At 52.2% G+C, this 19,421-nt stretch overlaps 1 protein-coding gene across 1 annotated transcript; it reads right to left on the reverse strand.

The window, feature by feature from the left end:
* Positions 1 to 3,012: 3,012 nt before the first annotated feature.
* On the reverse strand, positions 3,013 to 12,980 carry TRARG1 (trafficking regulator of GLUT4 (SLC2A4) 1). The gene is made up of 2 exons (XM_033423308.2): positions 12,594 to 12,980; positions 3,013 to 3,782 (listed from the first exon to the last, which is right to left on the reverse strand). The coding sequence occupies exons 1-2, from the start codon at positions 12,978 to 12,980 to the stop codon at positions 3,555 to 3,557; spliced, it is 615 nt and encodes a 204-aa protein (XP_033279199.2). The 3' UTR covers positions 3,013 to 3,554.
* Between the last annotated feature and the right edge of the window lie 6,441 nt (positions 12,981 to 19,421).

Raw genomic sequence — 19,421 nt, forward strand, 5'->3', positions numbered from 1 at the left:
CCAGGGCACACACAGGCCACGGTCCCACCTCTGCCATCATTTTCCCACAAGACCACACCTAAACAGTCTGGTTCACTGCTCTCTTCTCCCAGGGGTGCTGAAGCTGGGGACCCCTGGGACCTGCCGGAAGACAGCTGACTCATGACCCCTCCTTCCAGGGTGGGGGCCGGTGAATGTCAGATTCATAGACCTCATCATGACTCCCCTGGCCTGACCTGACCTTGAAAGTGACACAGATACTCTGGGCTTATCCCCTTCCTCCCCGCCCCGACAAACACGGGCATTTCTATTTTGGCCTCAAAGGTCCCATAAAGCAAATCCAGCTGGTCCCTCCTTTAGGGTCGGGAGAGGTTGGAGTTTATTCCCTGGGTGGGTGACTGACACAGGAATGCCAGCCCTAGAGGGATCTGCCCATGCCCCTGGGCCCTGAACCCTCCCTTCGTTCATACAGGCCCTCCTAGAAGGCTTGGGGCTGCACCCAGGACCCAGAGCCCCTCCCGGCAGACAGAGCCTCTGTGCTGACATGCTCCCTCCTCAGGAGCCTCTGAGGAGGGTGGGAGAGACGGGCAGGGACCCTGAAAGGAGGCATGAGGGTCCTGAACAGGCACAGAGGAAACATTCTTGGCCAACTTGGGGCCCTGAGAACCTGCCCTTCCAACCTCCTGGAACCCTAGCTGCTAGGCAGGGCCTCACAGGGTGGGAAGGCCTGTAGCATCCTTCTCCAAGGGTTTGGGGGCTGAAGCCAACAGGGGAAGTGGGAGCAAGAAAGACCCGGGAGAAATCTGAGGGGCCCTGCTTAACTCCTTCCAGGTGTCCCATTAGGTCCTGAGACAAAGGCCATGGTGTCTGGGCCCCTGATTCTGGGCATGTGGATGTGTTCCTAAGCCCAGGTCCCCAAAGATGGGACCCTTCAGCCAAGCTCTTCCCTCTATCTTGAAACTCTCTAGACCCCATGAACAACAAACCTTCATTAAAAACTCTGGCCCACGCCCCTGCAGAAGGCACAAACACCCCTAATGGCCTGGGAGCCCATGGGAATTTCCCCCAGGGGTGGTCCCAAAGCCTGCTCCAGGGAAAGCCTTCGCTGTTTGTGGTTGGCCAGGGGCACAGGGTGAGGCACAGAGCATCAGATGCAGCTGGGCTGGGAGCTGGGAGCCCAGGCCCCACCTGAGCCCCTCTGCATGGGGACCCTGAGCCCCTCTGCATGAAACTCTGAGTTTGTGCCCCAGACAGCCAGGGAGGGCCTGTCAGGATGAGAGCTCAGGCCTGGGTTCCTTTTCACTGGCTGTCCTGGAGGCAAGGTCAGGCCCCGGGAGTTCTTGGTTGGTGCCCAGGCTACGGCCCAGGTAGGGACTAGAGGCAGACTGCGTCAGCCTGGCAGATGCTCTGACACCAGACTTCTCAGCCGAGATGCTCGTGAGGCTGAAATGTCTGGGAAGAGGTCTGTGGGTCATGCTGTCCCCGTTTCTGTCTCCACCAACATTCCGCTCGGTGCCTGCACCCTGCGATGGATGTAGGATTGAAGTATGGCTGTTGCCTCTTTCCAGAGCAGCTGCACATCCTGTGTGTCCGAGGGGTTCCAGGGCATGTGCTGAGCAGAAGCTTGGCCTCTGAGCTCAGGGTACTGGCTGGGATCGCAGCAGGCACGTGGCACAAGGCATGCAAACAGTCTTTTTTATCCTGCCTCAAGAAAAATACAAAAGATAATAAAGGCCCGCGTCTTTTCTCCCGGTCGTCAGACACGCAGGGACTGTGCTACCTCTCTCCCCGCTGTAGTCTTGCTTGTGGGGCTGGTTTCTTCTCACTCTGGCTGTATGTGCTGCTTGGCAGGTCCCAGGAAATCGTGGGGATGAGAAACCAGCCAGAACCCTGGGGTTAAAATGCCGGGACGTGCATCTGAGATTAAACCACAGTATTCACTGGTTTCACAGTCAATTTCATCTCCTCCCTTCCTTTCTTCCTCTTGCTTTCCCATTTGATGTGGGCTGGCAATGGGGTGACTTGGGGGTTTCCCTACAAGTTTGTACTTTTGGAGCTGGGGGACAGGTGGGCACTTGGCAGTCACCATCCTGTCCTCCGAGGTACATGGGGCATGTGGGTGTGGAGCTTTCCAGTGGGTGGGGGCCTGCTTCTGCTAGCACAGCCCCCTAGTTAGGTTTATTTCTTCTGAACTGTAAAGAAAAGAACAGGTATGGCAGAACAGAGCTCAGAACATAGGGTCTTCCGGTCCCTTTTTTGAGGATTTGAGTCTTTGTTTCCTAGCGGGAAATGGTACCGGGGTGAGTTGGCTGGGGGCTTCCAGTGGAAGTGAGCTCCTGCCAAGGACAGGACCGGGGCCTCGGTGGTTGGTTCGGAGGTAGGCGCGTGGACCCCTGAGGCTAGAACCATCGCTGCTTGAATATTTTAGTGAAAACTAAAGTCCCCTTTGCCAATTTGAGTCCAGTGGTTGTCACTTGCCATTGAAAGAGTCATGGCTAAGGCGACAAGCAGCAGCAGAACAAAGAGACTGAGACGTCGGAAGGTGATACTGAGGTTCATACCCTGGGCTAGTGGGTTCCTGCTTCTCAGGCACCTGCACACCTGTCCAACTCAGAGATTATGGAACATGCTTCCGCTCAGACAGATGAAATGGAGGACCTGCCTTTTGAACCCAGGCAGACTGATTACAGACCTGAACTCTTCCCTCTCCTACGAGGCCAAGGTCCCCCATGACCCCATGGCTGAATCCCAGGCTTTCTACCCCAAGTTGAAAACTCTGTATTCCAGATCAGTGCCTCCCAAACTCTAACGATTGGGCTGGGAATCTTATTAAAATGCAGATTCTGATTCAGTGGGTCTGGGTGGAGCCTGAGATTCTGTATTTCCAACCCTTTCCTGGTGTCAGCAGCCACGGCTGCTGGCCCATGGAGCACACATTGAGGGGCAAGGTCTTTAGGGGAACAGCTTACGTTGATCACCAAAGGGGCAGAGATGCTTGGAGGCTCCCAATGTGAGTGTGTGACGAGAGGGAAATGGACAACACTGACCTGCATAGCCCAGAAATTCTCAAAGCTGCCTGGGCTCTGTGAGCAGCTGAGTGTCACCTTTGAAAATGGTCGTCCTGCTTGGATAACTTCCCTGGGCCACCTTTGGGCACTCACAGAAGTGTTGCTTCCTGACTTCCAGCACGTGCATGGTTGACTTCCAGTAGGTCCTGGCTGTCTCATCAGGGATGCTGTCTGGCAGGCCCCCAGTTTACAATGCAGAGTCACATGCATCATCTCAGGTGATGCTCACAAAAGCCTCTGTGCTGGAGGCTTCTTCCTACCGCTTTCGACGTGAAAACCCCGAGACTCAACCCAGGCAGACCCTGGTGCGGGACCCAGGACCATCAGAGCTGAGACTAGAGCTCGTGGCCTCTGACTCCTGGGCACGTGCTCTTCCCACGCCCTTTCCTAGTGATCTATTCTCCAGGCATTAGAAAGTCAGAAAGCCAACCCCACTCAGGCAGTCCCTGCAGGGGACTGGGTTGCTTTCCTTGAGTGAGAGGAAAAGGCTGTGGCCCACACGTGCTCTTACCCTTCTCCCCACCAGCACCCCTGTCCCAGGGCGCTGGGCCACAGCCTTCCACAGTCCTCACTGAGTAAGCTGGAGTGCGGCTGGGCCTCACCTGCAAAGTTGACAGCCACGGCCACGATGATGATGACGACCCCCAGGATGATGAAGGTGACGCTGAGCATGCCGGCCAGGCGGCCCAGCCTCCGGGCCCCGTCCAGGTCTCCCTGTTGCATGCTACTTCGAGACTGCAGAGAGAAGGTGGCAGAGACCTCAGGAAGGCTGTCCTTGGCAGCCTTGGAGGGGGCCCCTTACTGAGCCCCTGGAACACACCCGGTCCCCACTGCGGCCCACACTCCAGCAGCCTCCATAGGGGAGCGGCAGGGGGCTCCTTCAGGACTCCAGTGGCCAGACCTCTTGAGGAGACCCGTAACTAAGCCTGCCCCTCGCTGGCAGGGGACAGCTGGAAGCATGACCAAGCAATGCAGGGTGTTATCTCAGGACAGTGACGGGCAGGGTGGTATAGTGGAGACCGAGGGCCTGGGAGGGTGGACCAGGTCCAGGCCATGCTGAGCTGGCAGGAGAGATAAGCCAGGCCCCCGCGGACCCCAGCCCAAGGCTCATTCCTACAGCTGCACTAAGGCAGCCCCTGTGGCTTTTTCTATGGCCTGACATACCTGCCTCTTTTGCTCTGTGAGCCCCCTCTTGCCATAAAAGGAAAGAAATCACTGGCCCTCCCTCTCCCTATATCCCACCCAGGAACCACATCCTTGTTCAACCAAGTCCACTTCCCAGATCACACCAGAAAGGCGAGGCATTTGGGGTTTGAACCAGGAAGGCTGGGGCTGGGGCGGAGCCATGTATGGCTTCACAGGGGCCCCTATCTGATATTTCACTCCTTCTCAGTGAGCTCGGCTTCTCTTGGCCCTATTGAATTGGGTGAAATCAGGTGGGTTAGGATGGGGATGGACAGAGGACATAGGGACAGATAGGATCATGAGGGGTCTGGGGGAAGCAGTAGGAGGTGTGTCCCAAGCTTCTCCCCCCTCACCACTGCCCAGGCTGGCCTGGGACCTCCAGATTCCTCCAGCTCTAGAACTTGGACTTCTATTGATAGAACAGGCACAGGCAGGAGTGTACTAAAGGTGTGACGACTTACAAGACCTCAGGCCATTTATTTGGTTATTTTATGTTCTGATTACTGGAGGCTCCTGAGTTCAGCATGGAACCATCAAGTACGGTGACGATGATGGTGATGATGATGACAAGGATGTATTGAGCCCTTACTTTGTGCCGGGCAGCTTACTGACGACTATGCCTAAGTGGTCTCATTTAGCCTCAGAATCATTCTATGAGGTTGGCAGTGTTGCCCATTTTTAAAGACGCTGAAGTTCACAGAAGCGACACCTCCCCCTCTGTTCTCTTCATTGGGGCACCCCCCATTCCCTGGGTCCTGTCTTCATCTCTCAGAATTCTGATTCCCCACCTCCACCCCATGGTTCCCTGTGCCAAGCTCCTTCCAGGCCAGTGCCAGCTGCCTGCCCCAGTGTGACCTCACTCACTTTGCCCCAAACCACAGCTTCCTACTTCCCAGATCTGCTCCTTGCCTTGCACTCCGCCTTCCACGTGCTCAAGCCCCAATTATTGGCAACAGCCTGGAGTGTCCTCCCACTGGGTCATAACTCCCCTCCCATCCTACTCTACTAATTAGTTTCCTCTCCTAGTCAATTCCATTGCAACTCTCCTCTCTAGCTTCGCTGCACTTGCCCTAGTTCCAGGGGCCACTTCTCACTCAAGCCATGACAAGAGCCTCCTGAAGGTCCCCCTGGCTCCAAGCTCTTTTCCTCTCCATTCTACTCCCCACACCACCATTTCACCCTATAGATATTCATGCCAGGCATGGTGCTAAGACCCTGGGGTGCAGCGGTGTACAAGAGAGCCCCGGTTCTTATGCTCATGGAGCTTACAGCCTTGGGGGGAGGCTGGCCTCCATTGTGACCACACAAATAAAAGCAAAATTGCAAGTGTGGGTAGCGTTCCGAAGGAGAGGTACCTGGTACTATGAGAGTTTATAAAAGGGGAGAGTCAGGGAACACATCCTGAAGGGAGGACATCTGGACTGAGATATGAGAGATGAGTAAGAATTAAATAGCTTTCTTTTCAAATGGAAGAAGAGTGTTCTGCGCAGAGAGAACAGCATGTGCAAAGGCCCAGAGGGAGTCCCTACGTGGCAAATATGTAGATGTTCAATAAATCGTTATTGACTGAAGGAAGCAGGCGGGAACTTGACAAAGGCCAGTGCAGCCGGGGCTGAGACAGTGAGGAAGAGGAGGCTGCAGAGGCGGGCAGGGCCAGGCCAGGTAAGGCTCTGCCCATACAGCAAGGAGGTCAGTCCTTATCCCAGAACAGTGAGAGCCAGTGAAGATGGAAGGATGGGGCAGAGGATGGTATGATTGGATGCAGGTTTCCCAAAGACCCCCCTGACTGTAGTGGGGGATCACAGGAGAGCCAGGAGCTGAGGCAAAGTCTCAGAGAGATGATGATGGCTGAGGCAATCACTCTTGTCCAGCATCCTCCACGGCCCCCCACTGTCTGCAGAACAGAGTCCAAACTCAGGTTTGCTTTGCATTTCCTGGTTTTACCCTCTGCCATTCTCTTCCACAACCTCTGGGTCTAGCCGATCTGAACTGCTCAGGGTATGAGCACCGACTTCCACTTGCCTTTGCTCGTGCTATTTCTCCCCCCACATTCCTGCTCCCCCATAACACCTCAAGTCCAAATCCTCTCTATTCTTCAACAGCTGGCTCCAATGCCACCTCCTCTGTGAAGCCCACTGAGATTCCTCCACCCCCACTGGAATGGTCATAATCCCTAGCATTATTTGAACATTTACCTTGTGCCAGGAACTATGCAAGCTCAAGTCTAGACCTCAGCCTCTCTCTGCTGCCCAGGGACATTGGGGCACCAATCACTCCTTGGTCTTTTCACACTCTCCTTTTTTTTTTTTTTTTTACCCTCTCCTTCTTGACTAGATCTTTTTCTCTCCTGTCTTGAAGAAATCCTCTATTTGTCTCACCCAGTTGTAGGCTCCCTAGTGCCTACAGGACAAAATCCAGATTCCGTTTTGTGACAGTTGGGGCCCTTCTTGATCTGGCCTTTCTCCATTTCTCCAGTTGCTTCTCTCACCACGCCTGCCTGGTGTTCTATATTCCAGCTGCATCTCCTCATCTGTAAAATGGCCTAATAACAATCCCTGCCTCGTAGGAGTGGTAGAGGATAAAATGCTCTAATGGACGGCAAGCTCAGGTCACCAAACTCAGGACATCAACACCGAGGCAACATTGGGAGGAAGAGGGAGCAACATACAGAAAGACTTCTGGGATTTCCAGGAATTTCAGCTTCAGAAATCCTGGGGTTACCTTGAATCATTATCCAGGACTCATTCTCAGCTGTAAATATAGCATCAGGGGGAGGGGCAGAGGGTTTAAGATGAGTCCTGCCCCCCATTTTCCAGAAAATGTCTGTGCAGTAGTGATTCAGGGCCATGGAGAGAGGCACACAGGTAGTTTCTTGGGTATGAGAGGTGAGGAAGAAAGGTGAGAGGGAGAGAGAATTTTTTTCAGTTATACTGAGCCCAGTCTCGCTTATTTATCCGCAGAGCCATCAATCCATGCATCCTTGGATTGATGGAAGGTCGTGCGTGTTCCTTCAAGCCTGAGGGACGCCACTGAAGGAGACACAGTGGGAATGGCTGCATGGGACAGGGCAGACCTGATTGTGGCTTCTTTGTTGTGTCAGACACTTTATACACTCTATGCAATGTAAACCTCACAACTATTCTGTAAATTTTAGTTTTCCAATCTGTAGACAGGAGGGATAGTAACTGCCTCTAAGAACATGAGAAGTTGTCCACTGCTAGCTGGCACTCATTTCTGAAGTACCCCCCCCCAATTAGTTACCAAATGAAAGATCCATCCCTTGTTTCCAGGGATGGAGGAAAACCCTTCATTTCTTTTTATGAGTAAATTACCAGCTGCTCTGCATCCCCGTTAGTGACATCAACTTCCTCTTACACCAAATGGCTCAAGTTGAAGGCAACTAATAATAATTGCAGTAATGGTTGTAATGACTGAATTAATAGATCATTTGTGATTGCAATGACTGTGGGGATGGTGAGTGAGAAAATGAATTCAGGTTAATAGATCAGTGAGGAAAGATATTGAAAAAAGTTTGAGTGTGGGGAAAGGACAAGGTGGGGTTGGGGAGAGGATAGGGTGAGAAGGATGCTGATGACAGCTGCTAGAGGCTGAAACCAGCCAGAGGAGGGTGGCAACAGAGCTTCTCAGGAACGAGCGTTCTCCACCCATGAGGCTCAGGCCAAGGCCTAGCAGATCTCAGGAGAACTGACAAGACGTGCCAGGGCTGATCAGTTATTGGCCCTTCCACAGAGATCAAGCATCTCCCAGTAGATCAAGGCAAAAGGATGTGCTTCTCCATGTGCTTCCCAGCACTGTCTCTGCATAGACACAATTGTTTCTGAAATGCCCTGACTACAGTTTAACCCCCCTGTTGCTGGAGAGAGGGGAGGGGTGGTGGAGGATCCTGGGGAAGGAGTCAGGGCAGCTGCAGTGGTGGATGGGACGGATTGGCAAGACTTAGGGACTTGAGACCGCAGCTGTTTACCAGCTTATTCAGGAGCATGTCAAGAGGCTTCCCTGGTGGTCTGGTGGTTAGGACTCCGTGCTCTCACTGCAAGGGCCCAGGTTCGATCCCTGATTGGGGAACTAAGATCCCACAAGCCACGAGGTATGGCCAAAAAAAAGAGGAAAAAAGATGTCAATAACTTAAGCCATATGCCTACATACCAGCTGACCGTCAGCCCTGGTCAGGACTTAGCACTCTTGTTGAGTGAATGGATAAATCATAAATGAATGAGAATGAGCCTGCAACACATCAGTTAAATAATTAAGTTGTTGAAAATGCCTAAGTAAGGAAGCGTTGAAGCCGCTCTGGATCTCTGCGTCGCTCCCACATGCTGTAGGAACAACCTACAGAGAAGGGACTGCTCAGAGGCTCCAACCAAAACCACAGACAGGGCCGCCTCCCTTTCCCAAGGCTGTAATGAGGGGTGAGACTCCATTATATCCAAATTGCTAAAAGCCAGAAATGCCTGTTCACTGGGGGTTTGTCCTGTCCGCTGACATTGCAGTTTCATTTAGTATTAATAATAATAGCAACCACTTCCATTTATTAAGCATTTACTATGTTCCAGGCTTTGGCACACACGTTAGTTCATGTAATCCTCCCAACAGCCCTGTGAGGTAGGTGGTTTTATTACACGTTTTATAGATGAGGAGACTGGAGCTAAGGAAGGAGGTTGAATGATTTGGACATGGTCATGTGACTTAAAAGGGCTAGAGATGGGATACACACCCAAGTCTATCTGATGCTTCTTTTATCAACAACTGAAGGCCCACTGCCTGGGGCCCAGCATCCCTCACTGACAGGAGATCTTGCTGGATCGGGGAGCATGGCCGTTTCTCATCCTGGCCCAGGGGTAAAATGGATGAAGCCAACCTTGCCCTGGCCACCCCAGGAAGCTCACAGGAAGCTGCGGTGCTGAGCAGGCCTGGGCCTGGACATCTGTGATCACAGCTCCTGAGGTAGAGCCCCTGATCCCAGCCCTGGTCCCAGCAGGGCCCTGTCAGAGCTACAGTGGGAAGGACACTGCTGGTCCATTAGTCTTCCACTGATGGAGTGAGTGGGTGGTGGAGAGGAGGCTACTGGGAGGTGGGGGAGAAAAAGAGGGAGGGAAGTAGAATTATTCCCTCCCTGCATAAATGCCTAAAAGGTTTGCCTTTCCTGGGAGGGACACACCATCCTTGTCCCAGAGGTAGATACAGGGTGGGGCCATCAACAGAACACTGGATTCAGTATCCAGGTGATGTGCCTCTTGCCAATTGTGTGACCATGGGCAAGGCACTGTTTTACATGCCTCAGTTGCCTCATCTGGTAAATGGGAACAATTAGCTAGACTCTGTCAGCCTCATACTAGGGCATGCATTGCAGACAGCTCTAGCCAGGCTGTCAGGGCTGTGGGTCTCCTTCTCCCCTGGGGTCAAGGGCTTGATCCTTCACTTGGTAACCAGTGGGAAGACTTCAGATGAGGAGCTCTGAAGTCTGTTGCCAGGACCTGGAGACACCAGCATGGAGACTTAACTCTCTTTCCATACTCTCTGTCTCTCCTTCACCCCTGCTACTGTTTGAGTGGCACTAAGTATTTCAGCTCTAGATAAATAACTGACCCCTCCCTCCCCAGGGCATGGGAGTGTCCTATGAACTAGAAAAGTGAATATCACAAAAAAATGACTCACACAAATGTTTTGGATTCCCAGTGTATATAAAAGTTACGTTTATACCTTTCTGTAGTCTAGTAAGTGTGCAATAACACTGTATCTAAAAAAGCAATGTACATACCTTAATTTTTAAACACTTTATTGCTAAAAAATGCTAATCATCATTGCTCAGCAAGTTGTGATCTTTTTGCATTAGTAACATCAAAGATCACTGATCACAGGTCACCATGACAAATATAATAATAATGAAAACGTTTGACATATTTCGAGAATTAACAAAATGTGACCCAGAGACACAAAGTGAGCAAATGCTGTTGGAAAAAAAAAAGGCGGCAATAGACTTGCTCGATGCAGGGTTGCCACAAACCTTCAATTTGCAAAATATGCAATAGCGGCAAAGCACAATAAAACGAGGTATGTCTGCTTATAAAATGTCCAGAAGAGGCAAAACCATGGAGACAGAAAGAAGATGGGTGATTGCTCAGGTTTGGGAGGGATGGGGAAGAAAAAAGGCCCTGGGTTTCTTTTGGAGGTGAGGAAAATGTTCTAAAGTTGACTGTGGTTATAGTTGCGCTTGTCTGTGAATATACTAAAAATCATTGAATTGTACACTTTAGATGGGTGAATTGTATGACATGTGAATTATATTTCAAAGCTCTAAGAAAAACAACAAACAGGACTTCCCTGGTGGTCCAGTGGTTAAGACTCCATGCTTCCAATGCAGGGGGCACAGTTTCGATCCCTGGTCAGGGAACTAAGATCCCATATGTTGTGTGGCGCGGCCAAAAAAAAAACCAACAAACGTGATGGCTTCCCATCCCCGCCAGGGAGACACTCACCTAATTACTACCATCACGTGATAGCTCTTACTATGTGCTGGGTGCTTTAGCACTTTGTATGGCTCATCTCATTTCACCCTCACACAACTCTATAATTTAGGTGTTATGCTGACACCCATTTTGCAGATGGGAATACTGAGGACAAAAGATGTTTGAGTGACTTGCCCGAGGCCACAGAATACCCTGTGGTTTTGTCTAGCGTGGGTGCTTCTTGCAATGTGTTGTAAGGATCTGTTTACAAGTTTCTCCCCACTGATCGGGAGGCTCGTGGGGATTGGTGATGGCATCTGGTTTAGCACTGTATTCCCTGCCCCAGGCCCGGTGACCATCAGACCTGACTCAAGAACCTGAGAAGGATGTAGAAATGCACTGGGGGTGGGTTCGGTGGTCTCACAGCCTTGGGCCCAGGTTTCCCTTGACAAAGGCAGCTCCTACCCAGCTCACACCCTGCCACCCCCAGCAGGAGATGGGTTCTAGCGAACGTTTTCTCCTGGGTCCTTGTGTGGATTCCCTCCGCAAAGCCTGTCTCTCCTCCTGGGGCTTCTCCCTGTAACCAAGAGGTTGGCCCTGCCCACAGCCACTGGCTGCACCCCTATGGCCCGGCTCTGCCCCCAGCTGCCTCCAAGAGCAACAGGCAGCACAGGAAGTTCCTCAAAGGCCTGGCCCAGCCCTGGCTCTTCTGCCCACACCAAGTCCCTGCCAGTGTCCCCTGAAGCCCTGGCAGGTGGTGCTGGATTTGGTGGGGGTTGGGGAAGGCCCCCCTGGCTGGAGACTGGGCCTCGGTGAAGTGGATAGAGACGTATGAGGAAATAGGGGGTTTCTCAGAGGAGAGTGGGGCAGCAGGAATGACCACAGCTCCTGGGGGCTCGATGATGATGACTCAGCAGGGGAGTCACTCCAGAGGGGAAGCAGACAGTGTCTCCCCTCTCAGTGTACTGTCCCCTGCTGCTAACCTCATTCTGAAAGTCATTCCCTGCCAGCCTCTCTCTGTGTGTCTCTCTCACAATCTCCTGGACCACAGAAGTCACTTGCCAACACGTACCAACATTTTCTGTGGCTCCTCTATAAGTAGCTCTATCCAGATGACTTGGATTGGAGATGATCTAAGGTAATTTACTCAAAACCCTAGAGCATGAGTGTGTGGGAAGCAAGGACTAGCCCCCATGCCCCTCCCTGGCCAGGCCAGCCATGCCCTCTGACACATGTGTGTTCCCACCCTTGGCCCAGGCCCCCCCCACCCTGAAGACATGCTGAAATCGGTGCAAAGGCGAGGCCCAGAGGGCCCCAGCGAGAAGTCACCCCCAGAGGAGCAGCCCTGGGGCAGCCGGGCCCCGGAGCCCTCAGTCCATGGCAGGGAAGCCACTGCCTGATCTTGGAAACCAGAGCTGCCAGAGGCTGACAGAACTCCGGGGGGGGGGGGTGCCTGGCTCCCCTCCTGAGAACATGGGGCCCTGGGACCCCATGCCAGGTGCAACCTCTGCTGATTCACAGCCCCACTCAGGAATGACTCCTTGGGACAACGCCCCCGACCCCTGCAAAGGCAAGACCCCCAACTTGGCTGTATTTCTGTGCAGAATTTAGCTCCAGGTGGCTCTCTGGAATCCCCTTCCCAGCAGGGATGTGTGCAAAGTCAAGCTGTGATGTCCAGGAGCAGAGATGAAGGACAGCAAACAGAAGATCTCCAGGCCCCTGGACCCCTCTCCAAGGGGGAGTAATAGACCAGCTGAGAAGGGGAATCTTCCCCCAAGCCCCCGGCACCCAGCTCTTTTCTCTACCTCCCAGGCAGGGAGACTGGTGCCTGCAGGGAAGCGTGGCTGCTGACCCCAGGCCCAGCCCCTGCCCTGGAACAAAGAGTAGCACTTACCATAATGGAAAAGATGAGGGGGATGAGGTTGAGGGGCCAGATGGGGCAGAAGCAGGAGGTGATGGCAAGGACGAGGTAATCTTTGGGAACTTCTCTGTCCCGGGTATAGGAGGTGGTGGCAATGGAGGATGCCCGCCTCGAGCTGGCCCGGGAGGATGCCTGGGGGAGCGAGGCCTCCCGGTGCCCCTCGGATACCACCTTGAAGGGCAGACTGTGGCAGCCCTGCTCCAGGTCCAGAGCCCCCGAGGGGGACTTGGACAGCTTCAGGGTCTTGTCATCCTGGCCCCCGACCTTGGTGAGGAGTTTCTCCATCTCCGGCAGGTCCAGGGGTGAGACGGTGCCTGGCTCCTGCGCCGGGGAAAACTGAGGCTGCCCGGGGTGGGCCATGCTGGCCTGGGCCTTGGGCTGCTCCAGCTCCAGGCCGGGACGAGGGGCTCCAGAGGGACCTCAGCGCACCATTCCTCAGCCCAGACTCAGGGCCTACAGGTCAGGGGCAGACGTGTCACCCAGGAGAGCAAGGGCCAGCTGGGGGCTGGGAGGGTCAGCCTCTCCGGGCCAGCTGAGTTCAGAGTCTCAGGCCGGCCTACTGCCCCATGGAGCTCCGGGAAGCTGGAGCCTTCAGCTCCATTCAAGTTTGAGGCCAACTTTGCCGATGCTGCTGACAGCACAGATGGGCGGGGAAGCAACAGAAAGCAGCTCGAAGAGCAGAGAGAAGACTGCTGTTCTCCGGAGTGAGGCTTAGACTAAGTCAGGGAGGGTGTGTGTGTGTGTGTGTGTGTGTGTGTACATCACCCAGCCTCCCTCCCTCCCTGCCCTCCTCAGAGATGCTTTTCAATTCCTCTCTCCCCAGAGAACCGCCCAGCAGCATTCCGCCTCTGCCCCAGCCCGGCCCAGCTCAGCTCAGCCCTGCCCAGCCCAGCCCAGCCCAGGGGGACTTGGGCCAGCCTCTGGCTTCCACTACTGACCCAGGACCTGCTCTTCAGGGTGGGGGCTCTGGATGGGGAAGAAAGACAGAGAGGGTCCAAATGGGTGTGTCTTCAACTGTCACGGGAGACTGAGCCCTCTGCTGCTCCTCTACTGGGGCAGGCTCCCGCTTCTCCTATCTGTTGGGAAACGCTGGCCCCTGGACCTACTGCATCCCACCTCGACCCTGACCTCCAACGCCCAGAGGCGTCCACACCAGAGCCTGGCTCCTAACTCCGGAGGGGCTACTAATAGTGTGGCCCCTGGATTCTGCCTGGACCCTCTGAATGGGTGTATGAGCAGCTCACAAAGGGGTGGGGCAGAGGGGCTATTAGGGAGGAGTGTTGGCCCCATCTCATGGCCATTAGAGCTTTTCTAAGGTGCTTTTAAAAAGCCAGCAAAGGGGCTTCCCTGGTGGCGCAGTGGTTGGGAGTCCGCCTGCTGATGTGGGGGACGCAGGTTCGTGCCCCGGTCCGGGAGGATCCCACGTGCCGCGGAGCGGCTGGGCCCGTGAGCTATGGCCGCTGAGCCTGCGCGTCCGGAGCCTGTGCTCCGCAGCGTGAGAGGCCACAGCAGTGAGAGGCCTGCGTACCGCAAAAAAAAAAAAAAAAAAGCCAGCAAAGATCCTGTTTCAGGAGCTCCTTAGCGCAGATGCCGACTTGAAGGGCCCGGGTTCTGGCTGCCTGTCCTCTGTCTCTTTGTTCTCTCATGTCTCCCCCCTCCATTTCTGCCACCTTCTCTATTGTCTGCATCTCTTTCTATGTCCCCATCTCTCTCCTTACATTGTTTTATAAGGTGACCTAGAACCACCAGGGTGTGTGTGTGTGTGTCTGTGTGTGGTTTGGAGGAGGGCATAGGTCATGGGGGTTGGGGGTGGGAAGTTAGAGGTGAGAAGGGGTCTCAGAGGTTGTGGCGTTCAAATCCTTTGACATCACAGATTAGAAAAGCAAGGCCCAGAGTCATCTCAAGCTGTTTCCCAATCAGATATCAATCCCTGGTCCAAGTCCAGGGGCTGGCTTGGAGCAAGATGAGCCATTTTAGTGGAAAGAATTATCTTTGGGTTGTGTATCAAGCTGGCTTCAGAAATGCTGCTTCCAACAAGGGCCGTGACAGGCAAAGGAGGCAGAGAGTGTGACGGGCAGGGAGTGGAGAGCTGGCCACAAAGGGATGGGAGGAGGGCTCCCCCAGGCCAGGGATGGGGCAGAGGGAGTGAGCTGGGCTCTTGTGCCCAGGAACTTCCAATTTTATTTATTTATTTTTTAACATCTTTATTGGAGTATAACTGCTTTACAATGGTGTGTTAGTTTCTGCTTTATAACAAAGTGAATCAGCTATACATATACATATATCCCCATATCTCCTCCCTGTTGCATCTCCCTCCCACCCTCCCTATCCCACCCCTCTAGGTGGTCATAAAGCGCCGAGCTGATCTCCCTGTGCTATGAGGCTGCTTCCCACTAGCTATCTATTTTACATTTGGTAGTGTATATATGTCCATGCCACTCTCTCACTTCCAGAGAGTGGCTAATGTCATTTTAAATAAGAGACCTCCTGCAGAGGGTGGCAGGTTGGGTGCCTGAGACCCCTGGACTCTAAGTCCGTGTCCAGCTTAGACAGGATTCCATGTTACAACCTGGGAGCTGATTCTTGGAGTGAAGGACTCAGGCCCTGTGGACCTACCGCTGCCCAGCCCAATTCCATAGCCTCCAGCCCAATGTGACTACCAGTCGCCTGAAATGTGGCTCATCCGCACTGAGACGTGCTGTAAGTATAAAACATATACTGGATTTCAAACATTTAGTACGAGAAAAAGAAGGTAAAATATCTCATTAATACACTGTATATAGATCGCATATTGAAATGATAATATTTTGGATATATTGGGCTACATAAATCATTCTTAAAATTAATGTCACCTGTGTCCTTTCTTTAATATGGCTGCTAGAGAATGGAAAACGTGGCTTGCATTATATTTCTATTGGGCAGCACTGGCCTGGAGGACGGAAGGAACCTGACATAAAGGGATTTTTTGACTTAATAAAAACTCGAAGAGAAAAGAAAAAGCCAAGAAGTCCTCAGGGTGGCCCACGGCAGCGAGGTTACCAGGTATGCTGGGGTTCAGGGACTTGGGAGCCGCGTTTGCTCTGTCTGCTGTGAGATCCTCGGCTTGTGGTGCCACCTAGTGGCCGAGTGGTGGTGAGGGAAAGGACCAGAAGTGGGAGCGGAAACCAGGGGGAGGGGCAGAGGCGAGGACCAGGAGCCCCGGGATTGGGCTCCGGGGCTGGTGAGCCCAACCCAGCCAGCTGCGCCTCCTCTGGCCCGGTCCTGCCCCCGCCTGCAGGTGCGGCCTCCCCACTCCACCCCAACTGAGGTCTTCGATGGAGGCCCACGGGTTTGGCCTGCACAGTGTTGGCTCAAAAAATCCATTTCACAGACTTTTAACATGAAGATCTGGGAACCCTGGGCCCATTTTCTGCAGAGCAGCAAGCAGCTGGGCCCGCTGCAGCCTTCAGAAGGGAGGGCGCTGAGCTCCGACTCCGACTCCGCCCTCACACCGCCCGCGGGCCTCAGGTGGCGGCCTGCGCTGTGAGCGCCTGCAGCTACACAGGTGTATCGGCCTTTCTGTTCTGCTGCAGGCTGGCCTCGCTGTTCTCTAGTGTGGATGCAGGGAACTGAAGAAAGTCACTCCCCTCTCTGTGCCCCCTCCCTGATGGGCTGTGACGTCTTGGAGTGGGCAGGTGTGACCCCAGCTCCCTCGCCCAGGGCCTGACTTGCAGTGATGGCTGGCTGAATGAACCAGAGGAAGATGAAGACGCCAATAAAATGCCCAGGGTGTGTCCACACCGACGCTAAGTCCACCTCTGCCTGTCCCACCCTTGGTACACCCCGGGTGTGAAGGATGCTGAGGTGTAAACAGTGGAGTGGAAAGTGGACAGGGTGGACAGGGAAGCAAACCTCAGAAGGGTAGGTAAGTTCGAGCTTAATCCAAGGAGAAGAGGTAAAAAGCCCCCCTATACCTGTACCCATGGCCTTTTTTGTTCAGCCGTGCGGAGCTTAATTCCCCGACCACGGATCGAACCCGTGCCCCCTGCAGTGGAAGTGTGGAGTCCTAACCACTGGACTGCCAGGGAATTCCCCCCAAGGCCCTTTTTATCCCCAGCATCGCCTTGGGTGTCAGGAAACCATATGGGGCTGACAAGGCAGGAGTAATTAAGAAAACTCCACTTCTCACTGAGGCCTGCCTGGGCCCAGCTCCACTGCTCCAGGCAGCCTTCTGGTGTCTGCACACACATACACACATACGTGCAAAGTGTGAGCAAAACTTGATGTGGTCATGCACCCATCAGCAAGCACCCCAGTTTCACATCCAGTGAGGTGGGGTCCCTCCAAAGGAATCCTTGCTGTCTGTGCTCAAAACATTTCCCTACTCCTCTTTGGAAGGTGCCCTAAGGAAACAAAACTTTCACCTTTTAAAAACAATTATCAAGAACCTAATGGAGGGACTTCCCAGGCAGTCCAGTGGTTAAGACTTTGCCTTCCCAGAAATAGAGACACAGATGTAGAGAACAAACATATGGACGCCAAGAGGGGAGAGTGTGTGTGGTGGTGGTGGGATGAATTGGGAGATTGGGATTGACATATATACACTAATATGTATAAAATGGATAACTAATAAGAACCTAATGTATTAAAAAATTAAATTACAAACAAAATAAAGATTAAAAAAAAAAAAAAGACCTTGCCTTCCAATGCAGGTGAGGGTTCGATCCCTGGATGGGGAGCTAAGATCCCACATGCCTGGTGGCCAAAAAAACCAAAACATAAAACAGAAGCAATATTGTAACAAATTCAATAAAGACTTTAAAAATGGTTCACATCAAAAAAAATCTTTACAAAAAAAAAAAAAAACCTAATGGATACTAACCCTGTTACATCCTCCCAAATTCTCTCAAGGTCTGTTCCTGCACCTACCTGCTTGTCCACACTTATAATCAGCAGGTACAGACCAGTTTGTGATCCGCTCCCCGAACTCACCATAACTGGCATCCTGTTACAACACTAGAGAATGCTTTGCCCGTGCCTCTATGGTTGGGCATCTGTGTTGTTTCAAAATCTTTCATCGATAGGTACAGTGCCGATGGGACTGCCTTTTTGCAAATTTGTTTTTGCTTTTGGATTACTCCCTTGGGGTATTTTTACTGCGATTTTGCCAAATTGTTCTCTACCAAAAAGGGAACAGACACACAGTACAAGTAGAAATCTGTAAATGTGCCCTTTTCTCCATATCCCTGACAACACTGGGTCTTACAATTATTTACTTTGCTGGCATGTCTCATTCATTATGCTGTAAAGCTGCTAAAAGTGCTGTAAATTGTTATTATTTTCTGCCCTGTCAAAGTGAACCCTCTCTCTGCTTTGAACACTATTTGAGGGATCTGTTGGGATTAACCTTATAGATACATAATTTCTGTCTTTAGGTATCAGTCATTCATATCTTTTGGCCATAACTTTTAGCAGCTCTCTCTTATATGTGTTTTCTCTTTCCAGAACTTTCCTTTTTATATTCATTCAGTGCCTCTCCTTGTATTATTTTTCTCAATATTTGAATAAACCTATGTGGCCTTGGTTGATAACTTCCATTTCTTTAACAATCACAGATTTATCTTCTTTCCACAGCAAATCAGTTATCTTGGAGAACGGATATGGTCTTAGGAAGCAGATTAAAAAACTCAAGCAAGAGTTCCAGAAAACCTGGAAGGCACATAATTAAAGGTATTCTGGCCTAGCATCCCCTAAAGAATCAGGGAGAGGAGGGGGTACCTGTTAGGTCAATACATACACATATGCACACACACACATTCACAGATCTACACATCTCTGTAAGCATGCACAAAGTGTGTACATGTTAAAAAACCTGAGAATGCCAGGCAAATACGTATCATCTTGGAAATATGCAGATGTGTGCACTCAAACAAATAGCCCTGATGAAACAATGTTACTAACTAACGTGTTGGGGGCTTTAGTTTATAAAACACCTTCCCATGCATTCTCTCCTCATAACAACCCTGTGAATAGAACTTGTCTTAATAGCTTCCATGCAGTGAGTGCTTTGTGGGCCAGGCACTGTGCTAAGGGCCTTAAATGCATTCTCTCCTTTAGTCTGCACAACAGTCTATGATGTGAGTACTTATTTCAGCCCATTGTACGGATGGAAGTACCTAGGCTCAAAGCCCTGGGGGCGCCCTCAGCGGGGAAGAACGTCGTTTCTTTCCATCCTGGAACTTTGGAAAGCAGGACTTGATGGTCATTTTATTATGTTTCCAGAGAATAGAAACCTGAGGCTGAAGCAAGGTGGAAGCATTGTCCAGGCTGGTCTGTCATAAAATTATAATATGCAAACAGTACTAAGTTGTGGGACACCTTCTCATTGCCAGAAACTGTACCTTAGAACGAATGTTAATGCTCACCGCCACCCTGAGGTGGAATCATCTGTGTCAGAGGTGAGGCACTAGAGGCTTAGAGAGGTTAAGTGGTCACACATGTAGTAAGTGGCAGAACAGAGATTGGCTCCCAGGCCGGTCTGGCTCTTTCCTTTCCGCTCCTAGACTGTGACACTGCCTCTCTCTTATAGGGCAGGCTCAGCGGGCAGGCCTGGGGCCAGAGTCCCACATTTTGCTCCTAGCTAGGCCCCAAGACCCCTCTGCCCCAGAGTCAAAGCCTTCCCGTGATCTGTATCTACCTGCCCTGTGAAATTTGGAGCCCTGAGGCCTGTGGACCTGATGCCAAGTGTGCCAGCCAGTGTCTCACTTGCAGAAAGCAAAGACACCTGTAATCAGGACGGTGAGTCTCATCTCAGCTGTTCTG

The sequence above is a fragment of the Orcinus orca genome, chromosome 19, assembly GCF_937001465.1.
Source record: "Orcinus orca chromosome 19, mOrcOrc1.1, whole genome shotgun sequence".
Lineage (NCBI taxonomy): Eukaryota > Metazoa > Chordata > Mammalia > Artiodactyla > Delphinidae > Orcinus > Orcinus orca.

Bases quoted from the DNA above. Each gene is read 5' to 3' on its own strand.
- TRARG1 (XM_033423308.2), bottom strand. From the start codon at position 12,980: ATGGCCCACCCCGGGCAGCCTCAGTTTTCCCCGGCGCAGGAGCCAGGC. The intron at 3,783-12,593 runs GTAAGTGCTACT...TTCTCTCTGCAG, and splicing joins CCCTCATCTTTTCCATTATG to TCTCGAAGTAGCATGCAACA.